The sequence below is a fragment of the Lissotriton vulgaris genome, chromosome 12, assembly GCF_964263255.1.
Source record: "Lissotriton vulgaris chromosome 12, aLisVul1.2, whole genome shotgun sequence".
Lineage (NCBI taxonomy): Eukaryota > Metazoa > Chordata > Amphibia > Caudata > Salamandridae > Lissotriton > Lissotriton vulgaris.
Window position 1 is genome coordinate 65697459 of NC_141700.1, and position 17597 is coordinate 65715055.

Genomic DNA, 17597 nt, shown 5'->3' on the forward strand with positions numbered 1-17597 from the left:
CAACCAGTCGTCTAGGTAGGGGAAGACTGAAACCCCTAACCTGCGCAGATGGGCTGCGACCACCGCCATCACCTTTGTGAACACCCGTGGGGCGCTGGTAAGGCCGAAGGGGAGCACGATAAACTGAAAGTGCTCCTGGCCTACCGTGAACCGCAGATAACGCCGGTGGGCCGGCAGGACGGGGATGTGAAAATAGGCGTCCTGCAAGTCCAACGCTACCATCCAGTCTTGCGGGTCTAGAGCAGCCAAGACCTGAGCTAACGTCAACATCTTGAACTTCTCCTTCCGGAGGAAGCCGTTGACGTTCCTTAGATCCAAGATAGGACGTAGGCCCCCCTTGTCCTTCTTGGGCACCAGAAAGTAGTGGGAATAACAACCACGCCCCACTTCTGGCCCAGGAACGCGCTCGATGGCCCCCTTGGCCAAGAGGGCCGTAACTTCCTCCTGCAGAAGTGTCAAGTGGTCCCCCGACACACGGTGGTTCTGCGGTGGCATGGCTGGAGGAGAGGTCTCGAAGGGGAGGGAGTAGCCCCTTCGGACAATTTGCAGCACCCACCTGTCCGAAGTGATCGTGCGCCAGTGAGCGTGGTGATGGCGAACCCTGCCACCCACTGGCGTCACATGGGGCCGAAAGCACGGACTAGGAGGATTTTGGGGTAGATGCTGCGGGGGAAGGTGTGGTCTGACCCCGCCGTTGTCCCCGACCGCCACCACGGCGGTTTCCACGGCCGCCACCGCGTTGGAAGGATTGTTGCGGCGCGTGGCTGGCAGCACGTGTGGGGGCGCCCCTTCCTCGGCCACGAAAGGGACGAAACGAACCCGGTTGCTGACGCTGGGTCGAGAGACCCAAGGACTTGGCCGTGACCCTGGAGTCCTTGAAGCGTTCCAGCGCGTGGTCCGCTTTGTCACCGAACAGGTGACAGCCATCAAACGGCATGTCCATCAGGGTATTTTGGACATCAGCCGAAAAATTGGCGGATCTCAGCCAGGCGTGACGGCGAATCGCCACCGTCGTAGACATAGCCCTGCCCAGCGAGTCGGTCGTATCAAGACCACACCGAATGGAATATTTCGCTGCATCCCGGCCCTCAGCTACAGCTTGACCGAGCTTTGCCCGCACCTCCATGGGGCATTCTGGCAGCAGCTCCGCGACCGTATCCCACACAGAGTGGGTGTAGCGGCCCAAGAGGCAGGCGGTGTTGCAAGACCGCAGGCCCAAACTAATGGACGAGAAGACCTTTTTTCCAAACTGGTCATACCTCTTGGATTCCCGGTCGGGCGGGGCCGACGGGAATGCGGACTGGGAGGTCGAGGCCTGGATCACCAGACTCTCAGGAGTGGGGTGGGTAGACAGGTACTTGGGGTCGTCCGGACAAGGACGGTGGCGCCTGGCCACGTTCCGATCAACAGGCGCACCTGAAGCGGGCCTGGACCACGTGCCCAACAGAACGTCAGACAAGGCTTCATTAAACGGCAGCAGAGGCTCCAAAGGGCATGACTGCGGCTTGAAGACCTCGGTGAGGATGTTAGGCCTCACGGCCGCGACGGGGAGCTCAAGGTTTAAGGCCTTGGCAGCCCTCATCAGCACCACAGAATAGGCAGCTCCCTCCACCGATGCCACGGTTGGAGGAGAGATCAAACCAGGGTTAGGGGAGTCGTCCAAACCACTGGCATCCCCCAAGTCACCCGTCCAGTCCGGGTCATACTGGCACTCGCGAGCCAGAGGGTCCTCGGACCCCTCCCAACCTTCACCGTACTCCTCATCCTCTCCGTATTCGGAGTCAATGATGAAGACCGGCTCCTCGGGGTTCATGGGCCCCATCGGCGCCGGGACCGGCGTCGTGCGACGCCCATCCGGCGCCGCGTCCGGCGTCGGAGAAGGTAAGGGGACGGCGCCGCCCGGAGCCGGCGCCGGAACCCCACCGCCGGCCGGAACCGGCAGTGGAGAACCGGCGCCGCGCGGGGACGGCGCCGGGGGTAACCCCGATGGCAACGGCGCCGGGGAGGCCGGAAGACCAGCCGGCGCCGATCCCGAAGGCCCCTGCGGCGCCGGGGTCGGAGCCGTCGGCGACGCCGGGCCCGGAGCACCCGACGGCGCCGAGGCAGGGACACCCGAACCGCCAGGGCCCCCAGACGGTAGCACTGGGCCCGAAGGCGCCGTAGGCCCCGTCGGAGAAGCGAGCGCCCTCATGGCCATGAGGAACGCCTCGATCTCCTCAGGCGTCGCGCCATGCCCAGGGACCGGAGGGTATGAGGCAGGCCGCGCCGGCGACTCTCGCGGAGCCGCGGGGTTGGGGTCACCCGAGCCCCCGGCCGCATCGCGCGAGCGTCGGGGGGAGTCGGGGGTACGATGACGACGCCCCGACTTCTTGTGCTTCCTACCTGACGAGCCTGACGAGTGGTGTCGACTTCCGGAGCGCCCAGCGCGGCTCCGCGACCGCTCCCTCGAACGCTCCCCCGACCTCCGGCCGGACCGGGACCGCTCCCGGTCCCGACGTGGGGCCGACACCCGGAGCTCCAGCAGCTTGCGGGACCGCTCCCGCCTAGCCTTGTTGGTAAGGGCCCGGCAGTCGAGGCACGATTCCACGTCGTGGTCGGGGCCCAGACACCGGAGGCAGAGGCGGTGATGGTCTGTGACCGACATCGTGCGCTCACAGTCATCGCAATTCTTAAATCCAGGCATCCTATCAGGCACAATAGAGAAAAAAAAAGTCGAAAAAACTTGGTCAAAGACCGGAGTACTGCTCTTCCAGATCTGCGTCCACTGGCGCGGAAAAAAGAAGAACTGACGTCAGCGCGCGGAGGCGGCGTCTATGTACTCCAGCGACGTCATCACGGCGCACGACGCCGACGACGGACGCGGAGCCGCAGGGGACGCCTGCAGACGACGCCTACCGACGCGCAGGGGTACTGCTACGCAAAAGTTTCCGGATCCAGACTGACGCCTGGGGATATTCTAAGGTAAGGAATCTAACACTAACGTGTTTCTTTCAGATATGAATATCTACGTTGTGGAATAGTGCAGCCCTGTCGATAAGTTGATTAAAGACTACGGTGTCATCAGTAGGTGACTGCTTAGTAGGATAAGAGGGTATGTCAGGGATGGGTGTTGTAAGGGTCTGTTGGCTCTTCCCATGGTTCCTCTTGTGGTTCAGAATCTTGTGGGAAGTCATATTGAGGCTGTGGGGCTCATCCCCTGTGTTACCTTCATTGTCCCCATGAGAGGGGGAATAAGGAGAGTAGGGAATAAAAGGTGTAGTAGGCATGATAGGCTGAAAAGAAATGAAGGGTCTTGAGGGAGAAGTCCCAAAGTCCTTTTTCTTTAATGTAATAGGGGACTGAGGTTCAAAGTTTAAAGGTCTCTTCTTTCTATGGAGGATGGTAACTTTACCAGTCTCTGGGTTAATGTATATCTTTGCCTGGTCGTCAGAGGGATCTGGGTGGAAGAGTTCTTCTTCTACAGTCCTGGGTTGAATCTTTGATTTTGGTTGTTGGACGACTTTTGGCTTAGAAACGGGGTTTTCTGCTCAGGGCCTTTTTTCGGGTCGACCGGAACTTTCGGTTCGACGCGTTTCTTGTGCTCCGTAGGTTTCTTTGGAAGAGCGTCTTTTTCCGAGTCGATGGTATTTTTCGGATCGACTGGTGTTTTTGGAGCCGGAGTCTTCGGGTCGACAGGCTTTTCCGGCCTCGGCGCGGGTTTCGGTAGGGCACTCTTTGCCGGGTCGACGGATTTTGGAACAGTAGGCTTGTTCGGGTCGGCGACCTTCTTCGGTTAGGCGCCCTTTGGTGATGTGCCTTTGTTCGGTTCGACAACCTGTTTTGGCTCGGCAATTTTTGGCTGGGAGGCCTTCTTGGGCTCGACAGTCTTTTTTGGCTCAACGCTCTTTGGCTGTACAGCCTTTTTCGGGTTGACGCCCTTCGGGCCGACTACTTTCTTTGGCTCTGGAACCTTCTGTGGGACGATGTTACTGGGCCCAGGGGTCTCAGAAGGTTTCGGTTTCGATTTCGGAGCCGAGCCGGATGGCGGGGCTTGCGAAACATTTTTCTGATTTTGGCTAAGGCCTTTTGGCGATGCCTTGACCGGAGCCTTTGTTAAAGGGGTAGTTGGTGTCGGGGGCAGGGTACTCACGATTTGCCCCGGTGGGATGTCTTCATCGGAGTCCAAGTAGTCCTCGACGGTGACTATTTCTAGGCCCGAGTCTGGAGCTTCCTGTAGATCCTGGTCATCGTCGAAGATGTTGTCCGGGTCTGGGGCCTGTCGCTGCATTTCTTGCCTAGTGGCCCGTCGGTTTCGAATAAGTTTTCTTCGATCGAAACTAGGCGCAGGCTGGACAGGTTTCTTCCTTATGGTCTGCGGAAAGACACTTGTTGCATACCGAGTGCTTATCAGTATGTGGGAACTTGGAGTGGCATTGCGGGCACCTTTTAAACGGGCTTCTTTCCATAGATGGTCGATTCAAGTGGCGTCGAAAAGGCCCAACGGCCCGCGTCGACGACCGATTCGAGATGGAAGGCCGGATCGAGTAGAGAGGTACCGAGCATGAACAATACCGTCGAATCGAAGGCCTTTTGGCCTTTAGAAAAGTTTTGTTTCTGATTCCGAAGTTGGAGTATAGGAGTTAGCATCCGAACCCAATAGCGGAAAAAAACAATCTGAGGATGGAGAAGATGCCCATGCGCACTGTAGTCCAAGGGAGGAGTCACCTATCTTGTGATACTTCGAAGACTCTTCCAAGACAACAAAGTGCAATCATCCGGACCCAACACTAGGCGGCGATCTATTCACAAGATATTAATTCAGCAGCCCACATGCCTTCGAACAGGGGTATTCTCCATGACCCCTACCTCACCATTTGTGGACCGGAGTGGTCCTCTGGAGTTTGAACTGCTGCTCCGCTCCTGCCTCTTGCTACGATGTCGGTGATCGATGATCTTTCGGTGATAATCTTTTTGGAGATTTTTTTGGGGGAAACGAAAAAAACTTTCTTCGGAGCTTCCCGTCTTGCTTCCAGACCCAACGGCAGAAAAAAAGAATCTGAAGATGGCCACCACGCACGTCAATCTCCAGGATACCGTCTGACATCACACAGAGCACAGAGGACATACTTGGCACCAAATGATGGTCGACAGAGACCAAAACAAAACAAAAAAAACAAAGACGATTCCGGACCCAACCAATAGATGGGCGGAATGATGCACAGCATGTGAATCCAGAAAAGGATTCAGGCTGCAAAACCGGAGTTGTGCTTGGGAGAGAAGGCGCTCATCAGCAGCTGATGGGCAAGTTTGTACCTCTTGTTGAGGGTCTTCGGAACCAATGAGATCTGGTATGCCTTCAGCGCCACATCTCAAGGACCCAAGTTCTGCGGTCACAGAGTCTTCTAAGACCAACATTACCTGCAGGATTCTTGGGTAGCTTCTTCATGCTCAGGGAAGAGGCACAAGTTACACAGTTGACCAAGTTCGGTGCATGGGAACTTTGCATGGCAGCGAGGACAGAAGTAGAAGGGTGTCCATTCCATCTCGGGTGGACATGGTGTGGAGGTAACGCTGAAGACTTGGACCGCCCGAAAGGCCAAGGTACACGGGGCTGCAGCAGACTTGAGCCGCCACCTGAGGTCGACCTCGGTGAACCAACAAGACAGACAGAATGGTCACAATGAAAACACAATGCAGACGGCAGTATTTGGAAAGAATAAACAATGACTTTGTTGAACCAGATCAGAGGAGCAAATATCCAAAGCAGACAGCGGAAGAAAACAATCCAACAATGGAGGTGATGACCATGTGCATTACCAGCAAGAGGAGGAGTCACTATACCTTGTGACTCGAAAGGTTATCCAACACTAGATGGCGGGATTATGCTAAGCATGTGTCTCTACAACCACACATGCCTTAAAATTGGGGTTTACTTTTCTTTCTCTTATTACAGCTAGATGATTTTGTCAAGTGAGCTGTCTGCCTATTCTGGTGAAACAAAAAGCTGTAGATGGTTAGTTCTTTTTCCTAACACATTGCAACTGCTTGTAAATAAATACTACAAATATTTCAATATATATTAAGAATTACCAGAAATATTTTTTTTTAAATTCAGAAATGAGATGCAAAATTATTTAAATAGGCGTAAAATGAATCAGAACAATTTAGTTGGTGACAAACAAATGACAAATATTTGCAGAATCGATTTACAAACATTGTTTATATACTGTATAGTTTTATCAGTAAAACAGCATGTCAGTGGGAAATGTTGTGGCCATATCAATGGAAAACATGCTGACTGTAAATGACAGTGTGCTACCACTTCATGCTTTAGTTATGTATTTATTAACAGTGTTAGTTTTTATACATGATTCAAGAAACATTTCTGCCCCCATCCTGATGACCATGCTGTTAATTAACTAAGAGGTAAGTCAGGGTTCATGTGTACCCTAAATGTGGGCTTGATTCTTATTATACATGGAGCAAAGGTTTAGTCTATCAAATTGAGCAAAATAGTTTTTTGTTAAGCAGTCATGCTGAACTTGCATGTTTGAAGGTGCTCTCATATGTAGTAATGAAGAAAATGGCAACTCGGTGAATTAAAATATCTTCCCAGGATCACAATTTAAAACTAGGAGATGGTAGCATAGCATCATCCAAGATTGAAATAAAAAATAGTCTGAAACAGGGGTGTGTTTTGGCCCTAAGCCTTTTTTAACTTGTACCTTGCAGATCTGAACAACCACCTGTCAAAAGCAAATGGTCATCCCCCGAAATTGGCAGAGGACCACATACAGTATCTGCAATACGCAGACGACATTGTGATCCTAAGCCAAACCCCTATTGGATTACAAAGAGTTATTGACCACCTGATTAACTACTTCGACCTTCAGGGGTTGGAGATAAATAGGAAAAAAACAAAGGTGGTGTGTTTAGTAGGCCCTAGATCAAAAAAATTCAAGTGGTTCGCCAAGGGTAAAGAGCTAGAGGAAGTTGGCACTTACAAGTACTTGGGCATACTTTTAGGGCGAAGTATGTCCTTTACGGCTCAGAAAAATGCAATAAAAGCAAAAGCCCAAACCTTAATTTTTGCATATAAAAACAATGGCAGCACAATTACTCCCAGCTATAGCCTACGGATTGGAAATATGGCATGGCCGGGAATTTAAAATTTTAAATAACTTGCAGACAAAAGTGTATAAAGCCATTTTTAAGCTCCCTAGAGAAGTGTCACCAGCCCAGATTCGCCTGGAGTTTGGACTTCAAACCCAGAAATTCCAGAGGCAATCTGTATTCGTGAAATTGTGTTGGAAACTTCGCTCTTCGGAACCCGGTACCCTGAATTATCTATGCTGGACAGAAATAAGGGCCCAGTTCGACCAAAAAACCCTGTATTCATGGGGTGCACACCTAAGAACTGCTCTGATGAAATTGGACATTGAAGAGGCATGGGACAGCAAGATGGAGAGGGTGGTTTTTAACAGAGTGTGCAATGGCGCTGCAAAACAATTATCTTTCCTAGACGACAAAAATGTAGTGGCAAAAAGAAGTCATTTGCTGACAGTGATAACTTCTTATGTAAAACTAAAACAGCAAGATTATCTAGAAGCTCACTTCAGATTTTTCCTAAAAAATAAGTATATTCTGTATCGGTTTGGAGTATACGAAACAAAGGATATGCAACCAAGTTGAAAAGGGAATTATCACAACGTAACTTGCAGACTGTGTGGATATCATAAGGCGTCCTTGTGCCATGTGATGTGTGTTTGTCCTACAGTCAGTGAAGCGAGAAGAACGCTTTTAAAACCAATTGTAAAAGAGCTTAATATTCGTACATGTAGGCAGACCATCATCCGCTGGGCAGGGGGATCATCAACCATTTTAATATGTCGTGGTGTAAAGTTATTAACTTTGATTGACATACTCTTAAAGAAAAGCGGACTTTGAACCTGTGAATACCTTTACTAAGGAGTTGGAAAACCCTGTACAGATCTAGATTTAATGATGCACTCTACTGCGAACTTGTGAACATGGTTATTAATGAGTAGGATCTATTTTGCACACATCCAGATCTAATGATCTATTTTATCGTAAAATTTGCTATTAACTCATATTAACTCGTATTGTAATATATTTTAAAATTTTATTTTGTATGGTTGTAAAAAAACCAAATAAAGAAATCTTCTCTGAGAGCTGGAGTAGATTGCCATAGACAAAAATATATTGTTAAATGATAAAGGAGAAAGTGATAAAAAGCTGAGGACGACACAATGTGTTGTGCAGGTGAAAGAATGCTCTTTGACAGAGTTGTGAGTTGGTCATCATTAATGGCATGGAGCCAACACACACTGTCTTATCAGTTGTCTTGTGGGCAGTGACAGTTGCAACTACCATGCCAGACTTCTATCAACCTGCCACAATAAACACCACATTTATGCACTGCAGTATAAATTAATTTACCTAGATTAAGACAACTTTGTATGCTGAATCACAATTACTACTGGTAATCCTATTCTCCACTTTATCTTTTACAGTTTCTTTAGATGCTTGAAAATGCAAGTGTTGTCCTGATGTTGACCGACTGCTCAAAATGATTGGTTTACTATAACGAGACTGAATTTTTATTAAATGATAGGTTTGGTTAACTTCCTAACAAATTGGTCTGCCATTTGTACATTATATATTTTTTAAACATGTTTGTTGCTCCTTTTCACCTGCACTAACAGCACTGTACCAGCCTCACATTATAATGTTCTCTGCAATTACTTGACAAGATATGTTTTTGTGGATTGTTTCATCAAATGGTGTTACGCTGTGGATCCTTTTTCAAGTTCACTCTAACAAGGTTCAGCAAGGAGAACACGCATGCATGAATTTAATAATATGCCCTGGTTCTTCAGTTCCTGGGCTTACTCTTGTCTGTATTACATAAATAACTTTAAGAGGCCATAGTTTGTCACTTCATAAAAAGAAACTAGCACAAGGAAAATTCTTTGACCAGGAAAAGAAGTACATTTCTTGAGTGATTACTCGTGTAGGAACAAAATCAATTAAATAACTGTTAGGGGATGCAGGTAGGTGTTCTCTATTTTGCAACACCTCAGGTAACACACTGTAATTATATGAAGGTATGAAATAGTGGGAGCCTCCTATTTCTGAGGTAAGGGAGGTTAACTAGATACACAGATTTCATAACCAAAAACTGGGAAAAATAGGCAAGTTAATCATACAGTAAACTCACTGATACTGCACACACCAGAATCATACCTTATCACATGTGTCCAATTGAATTGTGACCATCGCCAAGCCCTGGGTGTGAATTTGATAAGGTCATCTGTGGATCCACTACTCCAGACACCTTTTCTTCTTCTCGGCGCTTTAAGCAGGCAGCTTTAGGATTGAGATTTCGTTCTAGGCAGAAACCATGCAAACAAAGGTTAAATGCAATTTGAATCAAGCCCTGGCACACATGCACAATGATTATGACAAGTCAATAACTTAAATTTCAAGGCAAATACATAGAAAATATGAGTAATTTATTGATTTTCTTGCTGTGACTCCAGCCAACACGTGTTTCGTCGCTCGGGACAAGACACATGCGACTTCCTCAGGGCTTCAAGAAGATGAAACAGTCTTATGTGCCTTCTGACTGGTTATAATTCCGTCGCAGCCTAACTATGGCTGGGAAAGTTGCAAGTATTGCACGAAAAGCCTTATTGTAGCATATATCAACGATGCTCGATGTGAAGTAGATCTCGTGCTATTATAAAGGGTGCGAATTATATCAGCCCTCGACGCGCTGTATTTAGTAGTGTTCAAGCCTATATCCGATCCCTGGCAACTCAGTATGGCCGCAGTCTTGAAGGTTATATGCAAGTGACATATCAAAATGCTTAGAGGAGAAATATACAACCAATTGTGATTCAAGGGCAAAATATTACTTGCAAATGTTAAGCAGATATACAACAGGTTTAAGTCTGCCATTCATTTTGCAAGGCCACAAGCAGTACTTCACAAAATTATGCTAAACTAATAATGTGCAAATAATAACCGGTTAAGTTTAACACAGGTTTCATAAGTGTCTCAAAAGAGCGTTTACTCTGTGAGACCAGACTGGCGAGCGACAGAGTCCACTAGAACTTGTGTTTTGTGGATAATATGGTGGTTTATTTAATGCCAGGCTGGCAATGCTCATAGGGGACTTTCCAGGCATCTTATGAGCCCCCCGCTCCTTCGGAAAGAGGTGAACTCATGTCTCACATTTTCATGCTTGTGACTGCCATTCCATGGGGAATTCACCTCCATGTCTTTCATCATTCCCCATCTACCTTATCCAGCCTAAATTGGACTCGGATAGGACACCAAGCCATTCAATGGAGTCCGTCCCGGCATCTGGAATAAGACTCTCCAAGTTAAGAGGGGCTGTAAAACATTCAAAGATGTTGCCTTCCTGAATAGCCGGGACTGACTACCAGAAAGAATAATTGCCTGTGTACTCAGTGACTACTTTAACATTTGACTCAACACGTCACCAAAGAGGACTTGTACGCCTGTGCAAGGCTGAAGACATTAGAAAAAGTTTTAAACAAACAGATGTTCAGTACGTTAGCACATGACTTTGCAATCATCAGCTAGGAAAATAAATGATGGTAAATTTGCTGCTATACGCCTAAACCTTTTGTCAAATGTACAAAAAGTCTTAATTCTTCACAATGTTCATGCATTTAAAAAAATGTAATACAATCCTGTTAATGAGCCCCATTTTTACCATTTATATCAGCAGTAAAACAAAAGAATTGGGGACATTAAATGTGAAATCAGCTACCTAAAATGGCATTCCTATATACCAGCAGTTAATACTGCAACAGTGACCTAGGTTAAAAGTACCACAACTGAACAAGTTAAATGCCCTCGCAAATGATCTTTCTGGCAGATACACGGTCTAACTCCCAATTGGTCACCTTTTGAATCACCATATGAACAAGGCTGGGCCTGAAATTATTTTGTGCAACAGCTTTTGTGTGCTGGCAGGTGGCACTATTGGATGATTTAGAGGTTCTCTCCCAGATTATAGGTGCCATCCATGAATGACAGTGAGTACCTTCGGTGCCTTCAGACGTGACAAATTAAAGGACAGTGTGCTCAAGCTAAATTGATAACTTAAAACCCAAAGGAAGGCCACTCTGCAAAATAGGGAAGAGGACGGGTGGTGAGGAACCTGTAGAGGTATCACCGCAAAAAGTGCTTGAATGAAGGATCAAGTTGGGGAAGCTGCTCCTTATCTTTAAAGGGATTTAGTAGAGAGCAAAAAGCTAGTGTTATGGACTTCCGCACATGGGAGGGAAAAACCTCCTTTAAGAAAAAAAAAGGATGCCTTAGCCCAAAGAGCTAATATGTCTACAAAGAAGGTAGTATACAGCAGATGCACAGACAAAGATGGCAGCTAACTCATGCAACACGTCAAAGTAATCACAGTCATTACTCAAAAGGAGTCCAAAACACACATCATGGATCCACTGCGGCATAATGAATCTCTCAAGTCAGATATATGTAAGCATCACAACAGGGGACTTCATTAAAGAGGGATGTTCATCAGAAAGCCTTGCTGGGCCATGGATAATACAAAAGCAAATCCAACAAATTAGTTTGAAGAGGGTCAATACTTTGGCCCTCACATTAGACCAACTCTGTCCAATAGCCAGAATAGACTGACATACAGGAAGGGCAGCAATCCACCAGAATCACATCTATTAACAGGGCATTGAATCCACTTAACTCTTTCTGCTCAATCTGCATGCATGGAGGAGTAGATTGTGGAGTTCTGATGTAGAACGTTTCCCTGTTGCTGGAACAGATTCAGAAAATCAAAAGTCAAAGTCTCCCAGCCCAACATGGGGTTATTCAGATGAACTGAGCCTCACCCAGCAATCAGCAGTGGAGGCAAAAATGCATAGAACGGGTCAAAGTCCCACCAAAGTGAAACAAGTCTCCCAGAGAGTCCCAGGAGGAACATTTAGGGTGCAATAGGTTTGACATTCAGTGTTGTCTGCTGTAGCTAGAAGATATAGTCAAAGCATGCCCCACTAGATGCAGAAGACACTACGGGTTGGGAAGGAAAATGCTACTTACCAGTATGCATCTGTTCTTGGCATATGAGCTGCAGATTCACACACTATGCATAGATCGCCATCTGGTGTTGGGCCGGATGTTTGTAGTTTGTTATGGTCTTGGAACAAGTCTTCCGAAGTCATGAGATAGGTGACTCCTCCTTGAGACAATAGTGCGCATGGGCATCGACTCCATCTTCGGGTTGTTTTTCGCCAAGATGGGAAATGATTGAGTTCTGTGAGAAACAGAAGGAGATGCCCATGTATGTTGTATCTAATAAAGATAATACTGGAACAGATGACGGTAGTCGAGGAGGTGGGTGGGCGTGTGTGAATCTGCAGCTCTACATGCCAAGAACGGATATATACTGGTAAGTAGAATTTTCCGTTCAAGGCATATGAGCTGCAGATCACACACTATGAATAGATTGCATAGCAGTACTGTCCCTTAGCGGCGACCACCAGTATCTGTTGCAGTACTCTGAAATAGTGTTTTGAGTACAGCCTGGCTCTCACTAGCTGGTTGTTTTGCTTGCACATCTACACAATAGTGTTTTGTGAATGTGTGCGGTGTAGACCATGTAGCTGCTTTGCAGATATCATCCAAGGGAATGTTCCCGAAAATGCCATGGAAGCCCCTATTTTGCGGGCAGAATGGGCTTTGGGGGAATAGAAAGTGTACGTTTTGTTGCTTTGTGATAGCAAATTTGTATACATTTGACAATCCACCTTGCAATTCCAGACTTTGATATGGGATTGCCTTTATGTGGTGGTGAGAAGGATATAAAGCGGTTTTGTTTTTTGCAAAAAGGTTTTTTTCTGTCAATATAGTAAAGAAGTGCTCTTTTTACGTCTAGTGTATGAGAACTCTTTCTGCTACTGTTTGTGGTTGTGAGAAGAAGGCTGGCAACTCTACAGATTGGTTGAGATGAAAGGGAGAAATAACTAAAGGAAGGAATTTGGGATTTGTTCTGAGAACCACGTTATGATTGAGTTGTTAAAATGTTACTTGAATAGTTAGTGCCTGTAGCTGAGTGACTCTTCTGAGAGATGTGATGGACACAAGAAAAGTGACTTTCCATGTAAGAAATTGTAGCTCACATTTATGTAGAGGTTCGAATGGAGGACCCATGAATCTAGTGAGGACGATGTTTAGATTCCACACTGGAGAGGATGGTAACCTGGGAGGAATTGTTCTTTTGAGGACTTCCATAAATGCTTAAGTGGCAGGTACCATGAAAAATGACAAATGTCTTTTTTGCAGGTAAGCGGCTATGGCAGCGAGAAGTAATCTAATTGACGTGTATGCTAGATTACATCTTTGAAGAGGCAGCAGGTAACATATGATGTGTTGAATGGACGCATCTAGAGGATTGATTGTGTTATTGGTACAGTATATCACAAATCTTTCACACTTGGCTGCATAGCAGGCTCTAGTGGTGACGCGCCTAGCCTCTTTGATAACGCTCATACAATCAGGTGGAAGATTGAGGTAACTAAATTCTAGGACTTTAGGAGCCAAATCGCTAGGTTGAGCTGTGCTGGATCTGGATGTCTGATCTCTCCATGGTTCTGTGTTAAGAGTTGTGGGGAAGAGGTGTAGTTCTTGGTGCAGGACTACTGATAGTTCCAGCAATGTTGTGTACCATGGCTGTGTGGCCCATGTTGGAGCAACTAGGATCAGTGTTGGTGACTGTTGTTGCAGCTTGCGTACCACTAATGGAATGAGTGGGAGAGGCCGAAAAGCGTACACAAATCTGCCTGACCAATTCATCCATATCGCATTGCCTTTGGACAATGGGTGTGGATATCTGGCAGCAAAGCTTGAGCATTTTGTGTTTGAATGTGTGGCGAAGAGATCTATCTCTGGATGCCCCCACATTTGGAAAAACGGTTGAAGGACTTGTGGATGAAGTTCCCACTCGTGAATCTGTTGTGTCTGACGACTTAACAGATCTGCCATCTGATTCTGTATTTCTGGAAGATGTTGGGCTAAAAGAAATATGTTTTGAGGAATAGCCCACCTCCATAAGCTCTGTGCTAGTTGAGAGAGCTGCAGAGAGTGCGTCCCCCCTTGTTTTTGTAGATAATACATCGCAGTTATATTGTCCGTCCGGGCTAAGACAGCTTTGCCTGATACGTGTTTCTGGAATGATTTTAATGCCAGAAAGATTGCCAGTAGCTCCAAATGATGGATGTGGAGTAGCTTTTGCTGAGGCGTCCATTTGCCCTGTATGGTGTGATGTGGTAGATGAGCTCCCCAGTGAGCGATGTGTCTGCTGTTAGCACGATTTGTGGAACCGGCTCTAGGAACGGTCAACCTTTGGAAAGTTTTTGGGTGTTCCACCATTGCAGAGAGCGATGTGTGTGGCCATCCACCAACACTAAATCTGTTAGCGGACCTAGAGCTTGGTTCCACTGACGTGCTACGCATTCCCGTAACAGGCGCATTTGGAATCTTGCATGAGGTACTATGAAAATACAAGAGGCCATCATCCCTATTAGTTGCATAAACACTCAAGCTGGAAGTGAATGCTGCGGTTGGAATTTTGTTATAAGGGCTTGCATGCTTGCTATCGTGGCTGGATTGGGATATGCAAGGCCTTTTGAGGTGTCTATTGTGGCACCTAGATATTGTTGGATGTGGGGCGGTTGGAGGTGAGACTTTGCGAGGTTTATTGTAAACCCTATGTTGTGAAGTAGTTGGATTGTGGTGTGTGTGATTTACACACTGGGTATGCGACTTGGCTTTCATGAGCCAGTCATCCAAGTATGGGAAGACGTGAATTTGTTGTCTTCTTAAGTGGGCTGCTACCACTGCTAGACATTTTGTGAATACTCTGGGTGCTGTAGTGACTCTGAATGGGATAACCTTGAACTGGTAATGCTGACCGTCCACTACAAATCGAAGATATTTCCTGTGAGCAGGGTGAATGGGAATGTGGAAGTAGGTGTCCTTGAGAACTTAAGTGGCAAGGAAATCGCCTTCTTTGAGTAGAGGAAGGACCTGTTGAAGAGTGACCATATGAAAATAGTCTGATTCAATGTTTAGGTTCAATGGTCTGAGGTCCAAGATGGGTCTCAGGGTTCCATCCTCCTGTGTGTTGATGATGCAGGGGAACTGGTTCTATTGCATGTTTTTGTAGGAGGGAAAGTACCTCTTGTTTTAGAACCGTTAAATGCTCTGTTGACATTGGATGCTGTTTGGGTGGTATGTTTGGGGGAGTTGAAGTGAGCTTCAGGAAATAACCGGATTGGATGATTTGTATCCCCCACCTGTTTGTGGTAATGGTGTTCCAGACAAGTAGGAACTGTACCAATCTTCCCCCAACCGGAGTATAATGGTCCGGGGGGAGTGACGGGAAGTCATTGTTTGGAGGTGGAGGCAGTGCAAGTATTGGTAGTTTTGCCTCTACCTTTGTTGTTATTGCCACTGTAGTCTCCTCTGTAAACCTCTGGTAGAGGAGGTCTGTGTGGGACTCTTATAGGAGGTGGAGCGACGAAAAGAACTTCTCGGAGCTTGTGATTGCAAAGCTCCCATTGATTTGGCAGTATCTGTATTTTTTTTATCTATTCTAAAGATGAATCTACAGTAGGCCCAAATGTTCCTGGTCAAAGGGTTGGTTTAGTAGGATAGCCTGAACCTCTGGTTTGAACCCTGAAATCTGTAGCCAGGCATGTCTGCGCAAAAGAACACTGGTATTAATAGCTCAGGAGGCTGTGTCGGCAGCATCTAGAGCACATGGAATGGAGGTTTTGGTTATCAGTTTCCCTTCCTGGATGAGATCATTGACCCTGGTTTTACATTGATCTGGAAGGTGTTGTAGTAGGGTCTCTAGTTTGTCATAGTGTGCCCTATCGTACCTAGCCAGTAAGGCCTGTGGTGTTGGCAATTATCCATATGTTGGTTGCTTGGGACGCTGTTATTTTACCAGATGCGTACAACAGTTTTGACTCCTTATCAGGAGGTGGAGCATTGCCGGAGGTCTGGGAGTTGGCCCTTGATCTGGCGTTGGAGACCACCAAAGAATCTGGCCTTTAATGTTAACAGGGTCAGTTGAGGCAGAATTGTATTTCCTTTCCACTCTGGGGTTAATGACTCTAGCCCTTACAGCATCTTTAAAGACTTCAGGAGCGTGTTTGAATACCCATGTAAACATTAAGAGAATGGAAGTGGACCTTTGAGATGGTGCAAAAGTGTCCATGAGGAAATCTTCTTCTATAGGGTCTGTGTGTAAATTTACACCGTGGCATTCTGCAGCCCTGTGTATAAGCTGAGTGAATCCTATAGTGTCCTCTGGAGGGAATAGTATAGACGGGTAGACATACTCTTGTGATGTATTAGGAACATCTGGTGTGCCATAATTTTCCCATGGGTCATTTGCGATATAAGGATGAATAGGTTCCCCTAAAGGTTCATCATCCCCTTCGTCCCCAGAGGTGTCATAATCCCAAGGTGGAGGAGATTGTGAGGGTACTGGATATGGGATAGGAGAGATGTGGTGTGGAGGGGGTGAAGAAGGAATCCTTAAAGGAGAAGTGGCAATGTCTCTTTTCTTTAAAGGAAGTGGAGGTGGTGCAGGTTTGTCCATTTTCCTTTTCTTGGAAGGACTAATTCTAAGATGACCTGTTTCTGGGTCAATTTCAAGAGTTTTTTGGGTTGGATCAGGTCGAAAAAGCTCCTCCTCCGGAGTGTGTTGCTTCATTGCCGATTTTTACAGGTATGTGTGGCATAAGTTTTGGAGTTGTTTTATGTTCCTTAGGTTTGGAATCAGGAGTTTCCTTAGGTTCTGAAGGTTTAATTGGGGTCTTTGGAACCGGTAGTTGGTTCCGATGATTTTTTCCGAGCCGAAGGTTCATTGCCAGTGGTCTTCAGAACCAGTTGTTTCCTTGGTTCCGATGATTTTTTCAGATCCTAAGGTTCAGTCTCAGTGGATTTCGGTGCTGAGTGCGCCGATGTGGAACCAGGCTTCGGTGCAGATGAAGATAATGGTTTGGAATCAGGAGTTTTCTTGGGTTCCGAAGGTTTAATTGGGGTCTTTGGAACCAGTTTTTTGGTTCCAATGATTTTTTCAGAGCTGAAGGTTCATTGCCAGTGGTCTTAAGAACCAGTTGTTTCCTTGGTTCCGATGATTTTTTCAGATCCTAAGGTTCAGTCTCAGTGGATTTCGGTGCTGAGTGAGCCGATGTGGAACCAGGCTTCGGTGAAGATGAAGATAATGGTTTCTCTTTTGGTTTGTCTTTTGTTGTCAGTGCCGGGGATGGGGTTTTGGTACCGGCAGCAGGCTGGCTAGATCCCGAGTGACCTGAAGGCTTATGTGTTGACTTCTTTGCCGGGCCCGAAGGCGGGCGTGGGAAGTTTTGTCCCAGTGTGCACCTAGGCCTGAAGGTGAAGGTGCTACCAAAGCCTTTTTATAGATGGGTGGGGGGAGGGGGTCGACGTTAGTACTTACGACCCGCTGCTCTGGTGTGATGTCTAATACGTCGGAGTCGTCTGCTTCGGAGTCGCTA

At 47.0% G+C, this 17597-nt stretch overlaps 1 protein-coding gene across 8 annotated transcripts in view; it reads right to left on the bottom strand.

Annotated features, from left to right (window-relative positions):
- The window catches only part of TCF3 (transcription factor 3), a 784206-nt gene that overhangs the window by 20492 nt on the left and 746117 nt on the right, over nt 1–17597 (bottom strand). For all 8 annotated transcript variants that reach the window (XM_086947156.1, XM_086947154.1, XM_086947159.1 and 5 more), the window contains one exon: nt 9247–9390. In XM_086947156.1, the coding sequence (XP_086803282.1) occupies nt 9251–9390 (140 nt within the window). In that variant the 3' untranslated portion in view covers nt 9247–9250. The remainder of the gene's footprint in view (nt 1–9246; nt 9391–17597) is intronic.